General features: G+C 34.2%; 1 protein-coding gene across 1 annotated transcript in view; it reads left to right on the top strand.

The window, feature by feature from the left end:
* The window catches only part of SLC9B1 (solute carrier family 9 member B1), a 36,713-nt gene extending 18,672 nt beyond the window's left edge, over window positions 1-18,041 (top strand). Inside the window, exons 6-11 of the mRNA XM_041757654.1 lie at window positions 6,731-6,906; window positions 10,622-10,728; window positions 11,612-11,761; window positions 15,316-15,424; window positions 15,874-16,010; window positions 17,816-18,041. Coding sequence (XP_041613588.1) covers window positions 6,731-6,906; window positions 10,622-10,728; window positions 11,612-11,761; window positions 15,316-15,424; window positions 15,874-16,010; window positions 17,816-18,028 — 892 coding nt within the window. The 3' untranslated portion in view covers window positions 18,029-18,041. The remainder of the gene's footprint in view (window positions 1-6,730; window positions 6,907-10,621; window positions 10,729-11,611; window positions 11,762-15,315; window positions 15,425-15,873; window positions 16,011-17,815) is intronic.
* Window positions 18,042-18,989: the final 948 nt, after the last annotated feature.

Genomic DNA, 18,989 nt, shown 5'->3' with positions numbered 1-18,989 from the left:
GTTTAATAACTTTCTATGTGTCATTCAAAAGGTCCTTTTTACCCTAAGGTCACAAATATATTCTTCTATATTTTATTCTCATTACTTTTAAGTTCATTTTTAAAAAATTCCTTTAAAATAGCTAGTTTATTACATGTGAGGATCTAGCTACATTGTTTTTCACATGAATAGGTAGTTGTCCCAACACCATTTATGGAAAACTTCTTTCTTTTCTCTATTGATTTGAAATATTGATTTTATAATCTAAGAAATACCATATATTTGTTTTTATAATTTGTGTTCTGCTTTCTTCCAATCTATTCTGTCTATTTCAATGTCACTATTCTACAGTTTTAATTATTTTGCCTTTACAAAAATAGTATTTTTTTTACATTGACTTCATTTTTCATTCTAAACCCTTATTCTCCCAAATGAGTCTTAAAATCAGCTAGTCTAGTTCAATGAAAAATCATGAGAATATTTTAATTGGCATAGCAACAAATTAATGAATTAATTTGGAGGAGAGATTATACCTTTATAAAATTGAGACCTCTCTCTAATTATTTAGGTGTTATCTTAAGTTCTACAATGTTTACAATTTTAAGAAAGATCTAGGCTATCTTCATAGTTTTTTTCTTAGGTATTTTGTGCTTTTTATTGATGATAGATTTTTTCATAACGCTTTCTACTTAGTTTTTGCAGATATTTGAGAAATCTAATAAAGTTTTATTGAGGTATAGTTCACATACAATAGAATGAGCACCTATTTTAGTGAACATTTCAGTGAGTTTTGAGAAATTTATATACACATGTAACCACCAGCACAACTGAGATGCCAAATATTTTCATTAACCCTACAAAAATTTTCTTTACTTCCCCCAGTTAATTCCACATGAGCCATAGGCAATTCACAATCTACTTTCTGTCACAATGGACTCAATTTTTTAGAGTTTTAAGTAAATGTAGTTATATAACATGTACTGTTTCCTTTCTGGCTTCATTTGGTCAGCGAGTTGTTTTTGAGATGCATCCATATTATCCATTCCATTTTATTGCAGAGTAGTATTTCATTGTATGAATATACCACTAACTATTCACTTCTTGATGGATGTTTAGATTGTTTCCAGTTCAGCCATTATAAATAAAGTTGTATGAACTTATGCATTCAACTCTTTGTGTAAACATATGTTTTCATTTCTTAGGGAAAAACCTAAGAATAGATTTGCAGAATCACATGGTAATCCCTGGGTGGCGCAGCGGTTTAGCGCCTATCTTTGGCCCAGGGCGTGATCCTGGAGTCCTAGGATCAAGTCCCACGTCGGGCTCCCAGCATGGAGCCTGCTTCTCCCTCTGCCTGTGTCTCTGACTCTCTCTCTCTCTCTCTCTCTCTCAGGAATAAATAAATAAAATCTTTAAAAAAAGAATGGGGCACCTGACTGGCTCAGTTAGTAGAGCATGTAACTTTTGATCTATGGGTTGTGAGTTCCAGCCCCAAGTAGAGATTACTTAAAAATAAAATCTTTAAAAGAATAAATAAAAATAAGTAAAAAGTGCCAGTTTTCCAAAGTATTATAGTACATTCCCACTAACAATGTATAAAATTCTAGGCTATCCACATCCTCTCCAAATCTTGGTACTGTCTGTCTACTTAATTTTATCATTTTTTAGTGGATGCATAGTGGTATAAAGTTGTTGTTTTAGGCAAGGGAAACAAAAGCAAAAATAAACTATTGGGACTGCATCAAGATCAAAAGCTTCTGCACAGCAAAGGAAACAATCAACAAAATTAAAAGGCAACCTTTGGAATGGGAAAAGATATTTACAAATGACATATCTGATAAAGGATTGGTATCCAAAATATATAAAGAACTTATAAAATACCCCAAAAAACAAATAATCCAGTTTAAAAATGGGCAGAAGACATGATTAGACATTTTTCCAAAGAAGACATACAGATGGCTAACAGACACATGAAAAGATGCTCAACATCACTCATCATCAAGGAAATACAAATCAAAACTACAATTAAATAACACCTCACACATGTCACAATGGCTAAGATTAACAACACAGGAAACAACAGATACTGGTGAGGATACAGAAAAGAGGAATCCTCTTACGCTCTGGATGGGAATGCAAACTGGTGGAACCACTCCGGAAAACAGTATGGAGGTTTCTCAAAAGGTTAGAAGTAGAACTACTCAACAATCCAGTAGTTGCTCTACTGGGTATTTGCCCAAAGGATAAAAAAATACTGATTCAAAGGAATACATGCACGCTAATGTTTATAGCAGCATTATCAACAATTGCCAAATTATGGAAAGAGTGTGTGTGTGTATATATATATATATATATATATATATATATATACTATATATATATATATACATATATTCTCTAGTTCTATTTATTTTGTTGCAAATGACAAGATTTCATTCTTTTTTATGACCGAACAATATTCCATTGTATGTGTGTGTGTGTGTGTTTGCTATATCTTCAAGTTCATTGATCTTTGCTTCCAGTGTTCAACATTCTCTCAATCCTATCCAGTGATTTTCTTTTTAATTCAGATGTTGCATTTTTTGTCATAAGCCAGCATACATTTCTTTCCAACTTTATTAATATGTAATTCACATAAAACATTTTGTAAGTTAGATATACAACATGTTGATTTTATAATTTTTGGTTTTATTATTTTTTCTCTCAATACTTCAAGGATATTGGTGTTATCTCTTTGCATTAGTTTTCCCATGAGGAGTCTCTTATCAAACTAATTTTTAATTCCTTTTCTAGATAAGCTATCCCAATCTTGTTTTCTCTCTCTCTCTTTGGAAGCTCAGTATTCTGAATTATCCCAATTAATTTCTTGCTGTACAAAGTATGTTCTTTGGACAGCAACATTAGTATCACCTAAAAGCTTGTTAGAAATGCAGAATCTTGGGCCCAGATCTTTTGAAATAGAATCTGCATTTTAATGAGATTCTCATGTATCTTGTTTTCATATTAAAGTTTGAAAAGAGCAGTCTCAGATAGGTCTCTTTACTTAGTGAAAATTTTCAAACTTGTACAGGAGTAGAGAGAATACTAACAAACTCCCAAATATCCTTAATTTAAACTTGATAGTCCCTAATTAATCCTAAAGTAAATTACACAAATGATGGTATTTCATCCCTGTATCCTACAGTATGCATTTCTAAAAGGTAATGGCATTTTTCTTACTAAATTAACAATTCCTTAGTATCATGAGGTGAATCTTTTAAAAATCTGTTCTACTCAATATTTGGTGTGATGTGTCAATCAAAGGGTTGTGTATCTATTTTTTTTTTCCAGGTCTTGAGTATGTCTTTTTCCTCTCTGGAGTTCTCTTCTATTATGCCCTTTTGTAACTCCTTTATACCTATTAAGTTTCCTTTATACTTTTTTTGTGCTTACCTTTTTGCAGTACATGCTGGAAAATTTTCTCCGCACAGTCCTCTAGCTTATTAAGTCACTTTTTAGCTATGTTTATATCACTAATTATTTTAATTTGGAGAATTTATTGTTAATTTCTAGAAACTATCATTAAATTTTTATGGGTAGATGCAGTATACTTTCATGATTCAGAAGGTATTTATAGTTATCCTAAGGTCATGTTTTGGTTTCTGTCTTCCTAGTATATCTCTTTTCTCAGGTATAAATTTTTTCCACTTAATGAGCATGGTGCCTCAAAGTGACAGATTTCTCTAAATATTTTGTGATCCTTTAATGGGGGCCCATTTTTGTATTTTACTCTTAACATTAATTTGTGATTAGTTTATCTATTGGGTTTTGTTTGTTTGTTTGTTTGTTTTGTCTTCTTGAAGGGAATAGTCCAACCATTTTACCAAACAAGGTATCTCAGAGGCTCAGGCTGAGACTAAGATTCTTATGCAAGTAATGTATTGAGGGAGGTCTCAGTAGAAACCTCTGAGTGAAGGAAGCTACGGGGAAAATCAATGGTTCCCAAACTTTGCTATACATTAAAATCACCTGAGGAGCTTTCAAAAATCCCAATAATCAGAAGAATAATGTCAGCAAGATGGAAGAATACAAAACCCCAGGTTCTCCTCACACAACACTGACTTAAAAACATAAGAACCAGGGATCCCTGGGTGGCGCAGTGGTTTGGCGCCTGCCTTTGGCCCAGGGCGCGATCCTGGAGACCCGGGATCGAATCCCACATCAGGCTCCCGGTGCATGGAGCCTGCTTCGCCCTCTGCCTATGTCTCTGCCTCTCTTTCTCTCTGTGACTATCATAAATAAATTTAAAAAAAAAATTTAAAAAAAAAAACCATAAGAACCAGATTACCTTTGTGACAACTCCCTTCCAAGTGCAAGGCCAAAGACACATGGGAGCAGTTAGAACACCTCATTGCACTTACCTACCATACCTCATCCCCTCCCTGCACAGCAAGGGGCAATTGGGAGAAAGCTCCCAACTCCTGGCTTCTCCATCAGGAAGGAAAGAAAAAAGCTAAAGCATATGTTCTTCATTTTGACTTTTTGAGCTGAGGGACTTGTTTCTGTCTCACCTGACTCAATGCTGGCAGAAAAAAGAGTGGCACACTTTGGATACCTGAGGCCTATTGAAAACAAGGGATCTCAGAAATATTTGCACATCGATGTTTATTGGAACATTATTTACAATAGCCAAGAAGTAGAAGCAGCCCACACTGACAGATGAATGAATGAAGAAAATGTGGTGTATACATAGAATGGAATATTATTCACCTTTTAAAAAAGAAAGAAATTCTGTCCCATTCTATAACATAGGTGAACCTTCAGGACATTATGCTGGGATAAATAAGCCAGGACAATACTGTATGATTCCACTGATATATCTAAAGTAGTCAAAATCATAGTAATAGAAAGTATAATGATGGTTGCCAGGGGCTGGGGTGAGGGAGAAAGAGGACTTGTTTGATGGTTATATACAGTTTTAGTTTTGTTAAGACAAAAAAAATTCTAGAGATCTGTTATACAGCAATGTGAATATGGTTAACACTACTAAACTGCACACTTAAAAATGGTTGAGGACAAATTTTATGTCAATTTCCTTGCCACAATTTTAAAAAATTGTTTAAAATGCTAGTACCAGGTCAAAGACCATTTTATTATCAGATCAGTATGTCTTGGAATGGGAGCCAGGCATCAGTATTTTGAAAGATCCCCAAGTACATTGTACTCAGTATCTCAGATCACTCCCACTGATCCCTACTTTCTGATATTTACAACTTTGTGTAACATCCTCTTCTTGAATATGGGCTGGACTCACTGACTTGCTTCTAACAAACAAAATATGGTGGAAATGGTAGAATGTCAATTCTAAAATTAGGTCATGAGAAGACCATGCCTTCTATCTTGTATGTTCTCTCTTGCATTTTCTTTGATTGCTTCTCTTGGGGGAAGCCAGCTGCCATATTATGAGTACAGCCCCGTTGATTGAGAAGCACCCATGACAAAGTATTGAAAGCCTGCAGCAGCCATGTAACTAAAGCAGATCATCTTCTACCTACCTCATGAGAGACCTGGATTCAGAGGCATACAACAAAGCCACACCCAGATTCCTGGCCCACAGAAATTGTGTGATAAGTGTTGTTTTAAGCTACTAAATTTGGAAATAATATGTTAAGCAGCTACCGATAAATAATATACCAGGTAATTCCAAAGTGCTGTAAAGTTCAGAAACAATCAAGCTAGGCAAATAAGTATTTTCAGAGAATTCTAGGCTCTTCTTGAGTCCATGGGGAAGTTTTGAGAGTAAACTGTATCAGATTGTATAGCCAGAGGCAAAGTACTAAACTATCAGACCCTCTACTTCAGTCAGTAATTGACAGGAGCTGTCTAGAAGAAGGAGGAGTGGGAGGAAAACCTCCTTAGCATCCCCAGGTAAGCTCTTCTCAGCAGAGTAAGACTACTAGAAAGCTCCAGGTGTAGGGGTTAGCAGCCAGCAGCAGCATCTGGGGGATGTGTGCACTGGTAAACAGGTTCTGGTGGGGCACCAAAAACATCTCTGCACAAGGTATATACTTCATTCTTTATAAAGTGAATGTGGAAGAGATGAGGTAAGGTACTGAATGGGATATACCAACGAAAGACATTGCATCCACCCCAGGAATTTTCTCATTTGCCTTTGCTCTCATTGTTCCTTTTTTGGGGCAGACATCTCTGTTCCTTACTGACTTGTTCAAAAGTTAGAAATGGGATGGAGAATACATTTGGCCATTCTTACTCCAAATCATCCATTGGATTTCCTCAGAGATCCCTCCTGCTCCTGGCATCTATTTCTGAGCTTGGAGCATTTTTAGAAATATCTTTTGTAGCAATATTTCCTTACACACACTTGTCCTATGATTTTTTCAATCTTAAACTGTGTCTTATCTTCCTTGGATATACTTGGTTTCTTACACACTGGAGATTCTCCTTTTTTTTTTTTTCTAGTTAGGTTATGAGTTTTTGTATTATTTTTATATCTTCATCTCAAAGATTTAGGGATGAAGGTAGAGGCAATTTGTTCCCAAACCAGCATCTTCAATGAAATCTCTATAACTTTCAACCAGTAGTAAAAAACATGTAAAAATTTTTACCACCATTAAATGACATTAACTCAGCATTTTTACTTTGAAGTTATTGTAAATCTGTAAAGGTTAATGTATTTGTTGTACAGTTTAATATAAAACACTGCTTTGTTAAAGGGATGTTTTAAAATTGGTTTTCAAAGTCTTTCTATTAGTTTTGTACTAGGTGCTGTCTCTCCTGCTGTGGTTGTCCCTTCCATGCTTCTTTTGCAAGAAAATGGATATGGCATTAAGAAAGGCATCCCAACCTTACTAATAGCTGCTAGCAGTATGGATGACATCATAGCAATCACTGGATTCAATACATGCTTGAGCATAGTCTTCTCCTCAGGTAAACAAAATACAACTGCCATCTCATTCATAGCTTTTTCTGGTCATTAAACAAGGTTTCTGGCTTTGCTTCTTTATTAACATTTATTTATTTTTGCATGTAACATATTTTCATTCTTCACAGAAACTCATTCTAGGGCAGGGAAGAAGCTTCAATGGATTAAGAAACCACTATTTAACAAACGATTTTATTTTAATAACCAAATATTGTAATGAATCTTATATCCCATATTATCATTTTTCTGTTCATGTTGCTTTGAAATTTTATCACAGTTTTCAATAGAAAATTTTAAGCAGAAATATTATTAATACTGTTATTTAATATATGTTTCTAAAATGTGCCTTTTTGGCCATCATTATAAATATTTGTTTTGTTATTAAGAGAACCTAAATATATAGAGCATGAACAGCTATGTATCTTTTTGGTAGTGGTGGAACAAAATCTGCAGCAATTCTGAATCCCAAAATATTTGATCTTGAATGTCAGTCTCCAGAAATTGTGAAAGTAAATGTTTCCTTGTTTTGTAATGCTTTAATTATCTGCAATGTTTGAAATTCAGTCTTCTGTATTATTGAAGCACCAAAATATTTCTTAAGTTGAGCAATAATTTGTATAGTTTCTCTTAAAAACGTAAGACATAAATAAGGAAAAAAGGGAAAAGATAAAAATAAACTCTGTAACAGCCACAGGAATAATAACTGACTCTTGATATGAATCTAGACTTCTCCTCTCTCTCTCTCTCCCCCTCTCTCTCTGACTTCCCTCCCAATAGTCTTCGAAATTTATAAGAATTGGCCTTACTTTCTTGTAACCTGATTCTTTCCAGTAAATATATTTCCACTATATTTTAATTGTATAGTTTTCTATTGGCTGCATCATACTTATTGATGTAACCTGTTGAAAATTGAAGTTGACTCCAATGTTCACTATTAAAATAATGCTTGGGGGATCCCTGGGTAGCTCAGCGGTTTAGCGCCTGCCTTCAGCCCAGGGCCTGATCCTGGGGTCCCAGAATCGAGTCCCACATCGGGCTCCCTGCATGAAGCCTGCCTGTGTCTCTGCCTCTCTCTCTGTGTCTTTCATGAATAAATAAATAAAATCTTTAAAAAAATAAATAAAATAAAATAATGCTTGGTTGAATGTCTTATAGCCAAATAGTTGTGCCTAACCTTAATAATTTTGAAATATAGTATATATCTATACTATATATCGTACTACAATATCATGTCCTACCAGGGTGTAAAAGTGTGCCACTCCCTCTTCACCTTCTTCAAAACTTGGTATTACTAGTCTTTTATATCTTTGTTAATTTGATAAGCGAAAGGTAAGTCCTCTTTAAATGAAGTACTTTGTACTTTGAATACTAGTGATATTTTAAAATGTTCATGTTTGTTGACCACTGGCATCCTGAAATGTTTTATAAATTACTTTTCTTGAAGTCTTTTGCTTTTATATTATAGGTGTATTCATCTTTGGTTCTTTTTGATTTGTTAAGATTCTGCATAAAATTGAGAATGATAACCTTTTGTTTTATATCCTATAATTTTCCGTATTTGTAATTTTACTTTTGATTTTATCTTTTTTTGTAATTCAGAATTTTCTAATTTTTTATTGTTAATCTGACAATTTTTTCCTTCATAACTAATATCAGTAATTCTTTCAAAAAATATTTTTTGTGCTCCTCTTTCATTGTGCCAACAACTGCCAAATACTGAGGATAATTTTACTGAGTAATTTCTTGGTACTTGCTCCAAGTTCCATAGCTATTTCCACTCATTTAATAGTCACACAACAGTACTAATTTTACAGAATAAGAAACCAAGGAACAGAGGTTAAGTAACTTGCTCAAAGTCAGAGAATCCAAAAGTTAGGGAAGCCAAGATGCAGTCTGGCAATCTGACCCCAGACCACACTTTTAAATGCTATTCTATACTGTTTATGCAGCAGAGAAGACCATGTGGCTCATGTTCTCAAGGAGTTTGTGTTAAACAAATAATTACAAACTGTGATGAGTAGTATATAGTATAGGGTACTGTGGAACATGCTACCAGAGATCAAACCTAATTTGAGGACAGAAAGAGTAAAAAACCAAAAGCAGAAACATGCTTAGAAAACCCTCTTGACTCATGACTATGTAAACTGTCATTTAAAATGTTAAGGATTTGGGACACCTGGGTGGCTCAGTCGGTTAAGTGTCTGCCTTCCGTTCAGGTCATGATCCTAGACTCCTGGGATCAGCTCCTAGTCAGCTCCCTGCTCATCAGGGAGTCTGCTTCTCTCTCTCCCCAACCCCCCCACTGCTGGTATTCTCTCTCACTCTCTCTCTCTCTCTCTTAAATAATAAAATGTTTTTTTAAAGGGCCTTTTAAAGTTTTATTTTTACAGTAGATCTTCAATACATCTATATTTTAGAATATGGTAGATACGGAGACCTAACCTTATCTTCTAGGTTAATTGGCCTTTTTATCATTATATAATGCCCTTCTTTATCTCTTGTCACTGATTTGTATTTGACTTAAATTTTAATTTGTGTGATATAAGTATGACCACCCTGCTGTCTTTTGGTTATCATTTGCATGGAATATCTTTTTCCATCCCTGTAGTTAATTTCTACAGAAATTAAACCTTAGAGTGATACTTTAATTTCAATCACATATAAAAATTCTAATCCTTTACATCTCACCCTCTTCACTTTATGTTATCCATGTCACAAACTATATCTTTTTATGTTATCTATCTACTAATGCTGTCTTACAGTCATTTTTATGTCTTTATCTTAAATTCTATAACAGAATTGAATTCTCTTTCAACACTTTAAATATACCATCCTACACCTTTCTGGTCTGTAAGGTTTCTGCTCTGAGATCCTCAGATAATCTTATAGGAGTTTCCTTGTACATGATAAGCCACTTTTCTCTTGCTACAACTTCTTAATTTGCTTGTGGAATTCCATCAAGTTTTGGACTGTATATTGTTGTTAATGCCTTCTTGGGGGATCAAGGTTCTGTGGCTTCCCATTCTACCACCTTGGTTTTGTCACCCCACATTTCTATTATATTTGCATGAAAAATATTTCTAAAATATATATATTTACACACCTACATTCGGCTAAATACCCATAGCATAACAACTTTTTTGTGACTTAGAATCTTTTTGGTTTTTAATTTATTACTCTAACTACAGACATGGGTACATAAAATATGTTGGAAACTCAATTGATTGCTGACTGGAATATTCCTAGGATTGACACTGGAATAAATCTTTTTTTCTGTTGTTAAATTTTTCTTTTTTATCTTTGTCATTTGTTCCTTTGTTATAATAGTATATCAGAGAAGAAACATTCCCAGATATGTGCTAGGTGCTAGAGGTGCTGCTCCTTTGTCCATCTCTGTCCATTCTTCCACTTCCCCTGGTCTTTTAGGTTGTGTTTATAAGGGAGGACACACAGCTTATTACTTTCTTGTTTTCTGGCCTATATTTTCAATGAACATTTCTGAATTGTGTGTATTTATTAAATCATTTGAAAGTACATACTAAGTTTATCAAACAGACCATGATGTTTTCAACTATATAAATATTAAAGGTCCACTTTTATGTATTTGCTCTAGAAGATATGTACCTTTCTTTATGAACGACGTAGATTTGGTCTTCTGATATGTTACGTATGTGAAAATATTATTCTTTGAAATGTTTCCCTTATTGTGTGCACTTACAGGTGGTATACTTAAAAATGTCCTTGTCTCTTTTCGGGACATACTTATTGGTGTTCTGGCAGGAGCTATTTTGGGAATTTTTCTTCAATATTTTCCAAGTGAAGATCAGGTAAATAAAAAGTTAATCTATTTTTTGTAAGTATAGTTGTAGACATTTCTTTCAAAAATTTGAACTTTTAGAAGATCCATGAATATTACATGTAATATTTAATTCTCTTTCCCCAAAATAGCTCCCAGTGCTACTCTCTGTTTAAAATGGAGCACAGTTGTAATTGATTCAGGTCAATGGCCTTGACTGAAGTCTCTGCATCTTGATTTGGCAAATAAGAATATCAGAGAAGTGTACATAACCCAGAGTACCTTCTCTATTCCACCCCAGCCCTTTATTCATTCATTAAATTTCCTATTGACCCCTGACAATTTTCCCTAATCTTTTTTCCCTCAAATTTTCCCTTGAACATTTTTGGGGAAATAGATTGCCATTTATCTCTGCATATTTTCTGACTTAAATTCACTCCCACTCCCTTTGACTAAGGCAACACTATTAAACTCTACCCTTTACTTCCCTAAAGGATATGCCATTACTCTTGTATTTCTGTTAACTTCCACCTTAACTTCCCTGTAACAGCTGTCTCAGCTAAAGAGATATTCAAAACTTTGTTTTTAAAGAATTCTTTGGATATGTTATATATCCAAACTACAGTTTATATGGGTCTCTTTCCTTTCTTCTTTACTTATAGCTAAAGTACTGTAGCCATTTCACTGACATTAATATCAGAGATGTGGCAAAAATTAAAACTTAATAATTGCACATATTTTTCACTTGATACCAAGTCTGCTAAAATATTTGGAAAGGAAGAAAGTAAAAATTTTAGACACTTTAATATGACATATAGAGACATGATACCAAAGGGTTAATAATAAATGGTAGATGTAAACATTATATTAAATGTTAAATGTAAAGTAATTTCTAAATATCTACCTAATTCTAGACAAAACGTCCACTGAAGAGAGCATTTCTTATTTCGAGTTTGAGTGTTTCTGCTGTCTTGGGCGGCCATCGTATTGGTTTACATGCAGCTGGAGGATTATGCACACTAGTGTTGAGCTTTGTTGCAGGGTTAAATTGGTCCACAGAAAAGGTAAATATCTTTAATACATCATTTTAAGATAAAATAACTGTATTTTTAAAATATCTATAATAAACATTTAGGAAATCTCTTTGTTTCATCTTCAGTTGGAAGATGTTCCAGAAATTTCTGTCTTCAAGGATGTGTATAAATCAATCAAAGAAGTAAAAATATTTGGGAAAAGGACCTGGGAATACACTAAAATGCAATTAGAAGTTGAGTTATCACATCAGGCTGCTTTCTTTTTCCCAAGTTTTGTGCAATATGATTGTATAACTTATTGATTTAATTATTTTATTCATTAAAATTTTAGTTATACTTATTGATTTAATTATTTTATTCATTAAAATTTTAGTTATGCAGTTAATACATGACAAATGCTCATAACAGATTAGAACAATACAGAAAGCCCACATGCAGAATGAAATGTAAAAGACTCCTTTTCCCCTACCACTCCCAAATATCAGACCCCCTTTCCTAGAATCAATCATCTCATTTAATCAGTTCTCCATTTGAAGACATTTAGTTCCTTTCCATTTTTGTTATTATAATGCTACCATGAATAATCCTGTTCATGTGTCTTTTTGCATATGTACAAGTGCTTTTGTAAAAATAGATTCCTAGAAATGTAATTGCTGACTTTAAAAATGGAATGTTTCTATTTTTGATGAGTACTGCCAAATTATCCCTTCTAAGATTTTAAACAATCTGATGGGTAAAAAAATGATACAACATTGGTATTCTTTGTTTACATTTCTGATTAGTAGTGTAGTAAACTTCTCTTCATATATTGTTTTAACCACCTATTCATCTTCTTTGCCCATTATTTTAGTTGATTGATTTGCCTTTTGTTCCTAATTTATTTCTCTATACCTTAGTGTTACTCTTTTGTTCTATATATATTGCACATAATTTTTGCTTATTTTCAACTTTGTTTATACTGTCTTTTGTATTGAAGTCAAATTACCTATAGTCAAAACTGACCTTTTTTTTTTTTTTGGTTCTATATCTCGTTTAAGAAGAATATCTTCACCCCAGATTGTAAGATTGTAAACATAATGTCTTCTATAGTATCACCTAATACTTTGGTAGTTTTTTTGTTTTATTTTTGCATTTAGTGCTTTAATTCATCTGGAATTTATTTTTGTAAATGTTGTAAGATAAGGATATGTGTGTGTGTTCATAAATATGTATACACATACATATATGCATATAAACTGGTTAGGCATTTTTTACTAAATTATTTATTGACTAACCCATTAACTATTCAGTGATTTTTTTTGAAAGATTTTATTTATTTATTCAGGAGGGACACAGCGAGAGAGGCAGAGACATAGGCAGAGGGAGAAGCAGGCTCCCATGGGGATCCCAATGTGGAACTCAATCCCAGGACCCCGGGATCACGACCTGAGCCGAAGGCAGACCCTCAACCACTGAGCCACCCAGGTGCCCTAAAGAATATATTTTAAAAATTAAAAGTAACAGGGGCACCTGGGTGGCTCCGTTGGTTAAGCGTCTGCCTTCGGCTCAGGTCATGATTTTGGGATCCTGGAATGGAGCCCCATGTCAGGCTCCCTGCTCAGCGGGGAGTCTGTTTCTCCCTCTCCCTCGGTACCGCCTCCCTACCCACCTTCTCATGCTTTCTCTCTCTCTCTCTCTCTCAAATGAATAAATAAAATCTGTATTAAAAACAAATAAGAGAGACACCTGGGTGGCTCAGCGGTTTTAGCATCTGCCTTTGGCTCAGGGCGTGGTCCCCGGAGTCCCACATCGGGTTCCCCACAGGGAGCCTGCTTCTCCTTCTCCCTGTGTCTCTGCTTCTCTCTCTGTGTCTCTCATGAATAAATAAACAAAATCTTTTTTAAGAAATGGGATAATGTCCCACCAAGAAGAAAGGGTAATATTGGGTTTTTTTGTTTGTTTGTTTTTTCCTCTTTTAAACTTCACTTTTATAAATCAGAAAACTCAGTCATAAGGGAGATAGTTACAAACATAGTTTATACCCAAACAAAGGATATTACAGTTTTATCTTCTTTTTAAAAAAAAGATAAATAAACGCATGCTGAAGCTAAAATTTCTTTATCCAAATTCCTGGAGAAGAGCTAGAGTACTGTTATATCAATAGGGGACTTTGTTGTAACCACATAATTGGGGAAGTAGCACTGGGAGAGGTTCACTCTCAGAAAGGAAAGCCAGGCAGGCAATCAAATTAAGAATCTATGTATGGGGCAGCCCTGGTGGCGCAGCGGTTTAGCGCCGCCTGCAGCCTAGGGACCTGCAGCCTAGGGACCTAGGTCTCTCCTGGAGACCCTGGATTGAGTCCCACGTCAGGCTCTCTGCATGGAGCCTGCTTCTCCCTCTGCCTCTCTCTCTCTCTGTGTCTCTATGAATGAATACATAAATAATATTTTAAAAAAATAAGAATCTGTGTATGTTTTTGGTTTGGTTTTGAGGAAAAAATAAGTTTTTTTTGAAGTTTCAACATGGGTCCTTTGGAAGCAGGCCTGACAAGTTACTGACAGTTATTGCCTGGTAGCTTAGGAGATATCAATTCACCACTTTCATGGGATTGGGTTCCAAGATAATTGTTAAGGGAGATCCTCTCAACTTTTTGAGAGCTGAAATGGTTGCATAATTTTGAGTATGTGCTCATCTGACATGATGTAGTTCTAGTTCTGTCTCTGTTCAGTTACCTTATAAACAAAAGCTAGAATTGTTACTGAACCACTAGAACATGTCTGGAACTCCAAAGATCTTATTTGTTCCAAGACAAAATTACAAAATAATATTTTTATTTTATAGCTTTGTAGATTTTTTTTTCTGGTTTCAAGGAGCATTTATTTCTATTCACTTCTTTTTTAAAGTTTTTGTTTTAATTTCAGCTGATTAACATGCAGTTATTGTATTAGTTTCAGGTGTACCATATAGTGTTTTAACACTTCATACGTTATCCAGTGCTCATCAACATGAGCACTCCTTAATCCCCTTCACCTATTTCACTCATCCCCCCACTTCCCTCCGCTCTGGTAGCCACCAGTTTGTTCTCTATAATTAAGAAACTGCTTCTTGGTTTCTCTCTATATATATATATATTTTTCTCTTTGTTTTGTCTCTTAAATTCCACATATGAGTGAAACCATATAGTATTTGACTTTCTCTGATTTATTTCACTTAGCAGTATACTCTCTAGCACCATCTATATTGTTGCAAATGACAAGATTTCATTCTTTTTTATGATTGAATAATATTCCATTGTGTGCATGTATAGGTATTTACATACCACATGTTCTTTATCCATTCATCAATCAATGGATATTTGGGCTGTCTTGGCTACTGTAAATAATTCTGCTATAAGCTTTCCAGATTTTTCAAAACCAAATTCTACTTACATGTTTGAGTAAAAGAATTAACCTACTCAATCTTTAAGTTTTACCATTTCTTCTACAAATAAAATATCTTAAGTTCATTAAATGTTAAGAGAGATTTTCATTTCTAAAATGCAACTTATTTTTATATGTTACAACCACTAAACACAATAACTGAAAATATATTATTCTTTTCTACAGGTTAGAGTCCAAAGAATTATTAAAACTACATGGCATGTTTTTCAACCCCTTCTTTTTGGTTTGGTTGGATCAGAAGTAACTGTTGCATCTCTTAAATCAAATGCTATTGGTAAGAATAATTAGAGACACAACAAAATACAAGATTTGAAAATATTTAAGAAAACTATGAATAATTTTTACTTTGTTTACAATATGTCTTTGAATGCTACAAGAACCTTCTTCAGAAACTCATGTTGATAGAGTTACTAACATACACTTGCTCTCCTGTTACCCTGTGTGCTCTGTTACCAAAGACAGCCTTGACTATTTTCCCTGAGGCATCCGAGGAAATGTAGATTGGAATTCTTTTCTGACAGAAAGTATTACACACCATTAGCACCTTTTGAATACTTCCATTTATAGCAAAATTTCAAAGTCTATTAGCTCCTAATTAAATAAATATAATCTATACTATCTTTCATGGTACCTTTACTATCAGATAATCTCTTGTATTTTTTCTAGGCATAAAGAACCACCTCTTCCCAAATATTTTGTTTATGTTTATTTTATCTGTTGTAGGCATTTGTGTTGCTACCATGAGTTTGGCATTATTGATTCGAATTTCTTTTACATTTGTATTGATGTGTTTTGCTGGCTTTAGTTTCAAGGAGAAAATATTTATTGCATTATCATGGATGCCTAAAGCTACAGTCCAGGTAAGAACATGTTAAGTCATTTTAATAATTTTTAATGTTGATGAGTTTTTAAAATTCCAAATGAATGTTACTTTATTTTTTTTAAGATTTTATTTATTTATTATGAGAGAGACAGAGAGAGAGAGAGGTAGAGACACAGGCAGGGGGAGAAGCAGACTCCATGCAGGGAGCCTGATGTGAGACTCGATCCCGGGACTCCAGAATCACGCCCTGGGCCAGAAGGCAGACACTTAACCACTGAGCCACCCAGGCGTCCCATGAATGTTACTTAAATCACAAAATGTGAGCTATTAACCTTACTTTCAAAATGCTTGATTGATTGTAACTACTCATTGAAAATAATATAATCTTTTAAACTCTCAGTTTTATTTATTTTTTTAGTTTTACTTATTTATTCATGAAAGACACACAGAGAGAGGCAGAGACATAGGCAGAGAGAGAAGCAGGCTTCATGCAGGAAGCTCGACATGGGACTCGATCCCAGGACCCCAAGATTACGCCCTGAGCCAAAGGCAGACACTCAACCGCTGAGCCACCCAGGTGTCCCAAAATCTCAGTTTTAAAAGCAATTCTTCTGAGGTTAAAAAAGTGTACTTTTAATGACAAATATTTCCTATACTTATGCAACATTTTTTTCTATTTTCCCAAAATATAAGAATATATCTGAATACTGGAATGTTTACATTTTGCTAAATATTGTAGGGCTAAATGTAATGCTTTTAAAGCAGAGACACATTAATTATTTTAAAAATATATCTTTCCTACATCTGCACCCACTCCCCCATACATGAATGCATATATATTATTTTTAATTATGCATTTAAATTATATTATTTTAATTAATGACCAAATCTCCCCACCAGGCTATATGGGAAAGATAGGAACAGTGTCTGCTTTCTTTCATTATTCCTCCCCTCATACTTAACACAGCGCCTGGCACACAGGAGGTACACAATAAGTTAGCACTGCATACTTACAGAATGAATGATGAATGAATGAATGAATGAATGAATGGGGAGACCTTATAGTTTTGCCCTCTGATTCAATGGTATTCTGCTCCTACTAAAAGGTATTGCTACTTATTGTTAGACTTTTTAACCTGGCAACATAATGTCTTGATTTCCAGAGATTTTTTTTTTCTATTGTTATTCCAAAATAGAAGTTTGTGAGTTCTCATGCAACAAAATTTTCTATGTGTCATGGTTAGAAAAGCAGGTCCATGGGACTAGCCTGGGTGTTTTCAATACCATGTTACTTACCTATAATATTAGGCAAGTTACTTCATAATCTCTCAGTGTCCACTTTGTAGATTCCAAATCTCTTTATCAGTTTTACCATACACTGCCTCCCAAGTAGGAAGAACAAAGAAAAGATAAGCAACAAAATCCTGGAGAACCATAAGAAACCTTAGTATTTTGTGTTTGCTGTCTTATTACAGCCAAGAACCTGATAATCTATGGTAAAGGCAAATAAGCAAAACCCTGCTTTATTTAGAACTCCTGAGGTTCTGAGAGTAATGTGAGTATATATGTAAACGGGAAAGCTGAGATGATAAAAATACAAGATCAGCCCCAAAATGCATGCACACTAATTTGTCACTGTTTCACTTTTCATCCAGACATATTTGCTAGGGAGAACATAGAATTGATGAGTAATTTGTGAAATTCCTCCGCACTTTAAGGCTTGTCTCTTTTCTGATAGCCTACTACTAGGTTGTGTTTGTTTTAACAGGGCCATAACTTTTATTATGTATTCACTATTTAACATTTTTCTTTATGCCTCATCTTTTTACCCCCTAAATGCAGGCTGTATTAGGTCCTCTGGCTCTAGAAACAGCAAGAATCAGCGCACCCCACTTGGAATCATATTCGAAGGATGTGATGACAGTAGCATTTTTAGCCATCTTGATCACAGCTCCAAATGGAGCTCTAATTATTGGCATACTGGGGCCCAAAATACTTACACGCCATGATCCAAGCCAAATCAATGTGGAATTGACAAAAGTAGAACTTCATTAAAAAGTTTATTTGCCATCACCTGCCTGTGTCATTTAATAAATTATCTTACAAGAGGAAAATTAAAACATACAAATATGTGGAGATTGTACATAGAACCAAGGATTTAATAAATATGTGATTTCATTACAGAGCTTTCCTCTGATTTTTTATTCCAAGGTTAATTTAATAAGAACAATGAAAATAGAATGCCCTTTTAGTATATATGTATTTTAAGAACAAAGCAAATCTGCCAGTACTCCAGGGAAGTCTAGAGTAATCCATCAGGCTGAATCTGCTGTCATATTACAAACTCGGTATCATAAAAAGTTGAATGAACCCAATGACAGAACGTTAAGATAGCCTAAGACTCCAGACAGGAGCAGAACTCACCATCAGTTTAGTAATTCAGTTAAATAGATCACCAGAAAAAGAAAAAAAAAAATGCCAGGAATAAATCCACCACCTTTGAGTGAGTCAAAAAAATGGATATCAAATTCTGTTTTTAGTGACTATCTGAATAAATGATATGTTGAGTAAAAGAACCAAAATTAGACTTACATTACTTCTGCAGTACCCTTAAGATGACAAGTTTAATAGTTTTTAAATGAAACATTGTAGTATTTATTCATAGATGTAAAATTAAATCACAAATAGAAATAAGCCCTGATTTTTTCAATGAGTATAAAATAAAGTAATAATTAGCCTGCAGAAGTGAAAGATTAGTAGACTTGTCCATGTGAGATTTTTCTTTTCCATGGTTAATACAGAATCATCTTTCAATTCTAGCTGATGAAATCTGCTTTGCTTATAAAGAACCCATCCCAAGCAAAATGCAGCTTCAGTTTATGTCAGGATTCTTCATTTTAAAGTTGGAAGGGTCATGTAAAAGCTTCTCAAATAGCCTTAGTGGATGGCTTCTTAGAAGTCATTCAGACTTCTTTGGCAAAAGCCAAACGCAGGAACTAAACATTACATAGTTTCT

Source organism: Vulpes lagopus, chromosome 6 (genome assembly GCF_018345385.1).
Source record: "Vulpes lagopus strain Blue_001 chromosome 6, ASM1834538v1, whole genome shotgun sequence".
NCBI lineage: Eukaryota > Metazoa > Chordata > Mammalia > Carnivora > Canidae > Vulpes > Vulpes lagopus.
Note: the sequence above shows the minus strand (reverse complement) of the source record. Positions and strands in the feature narration are given on the sequence as shown.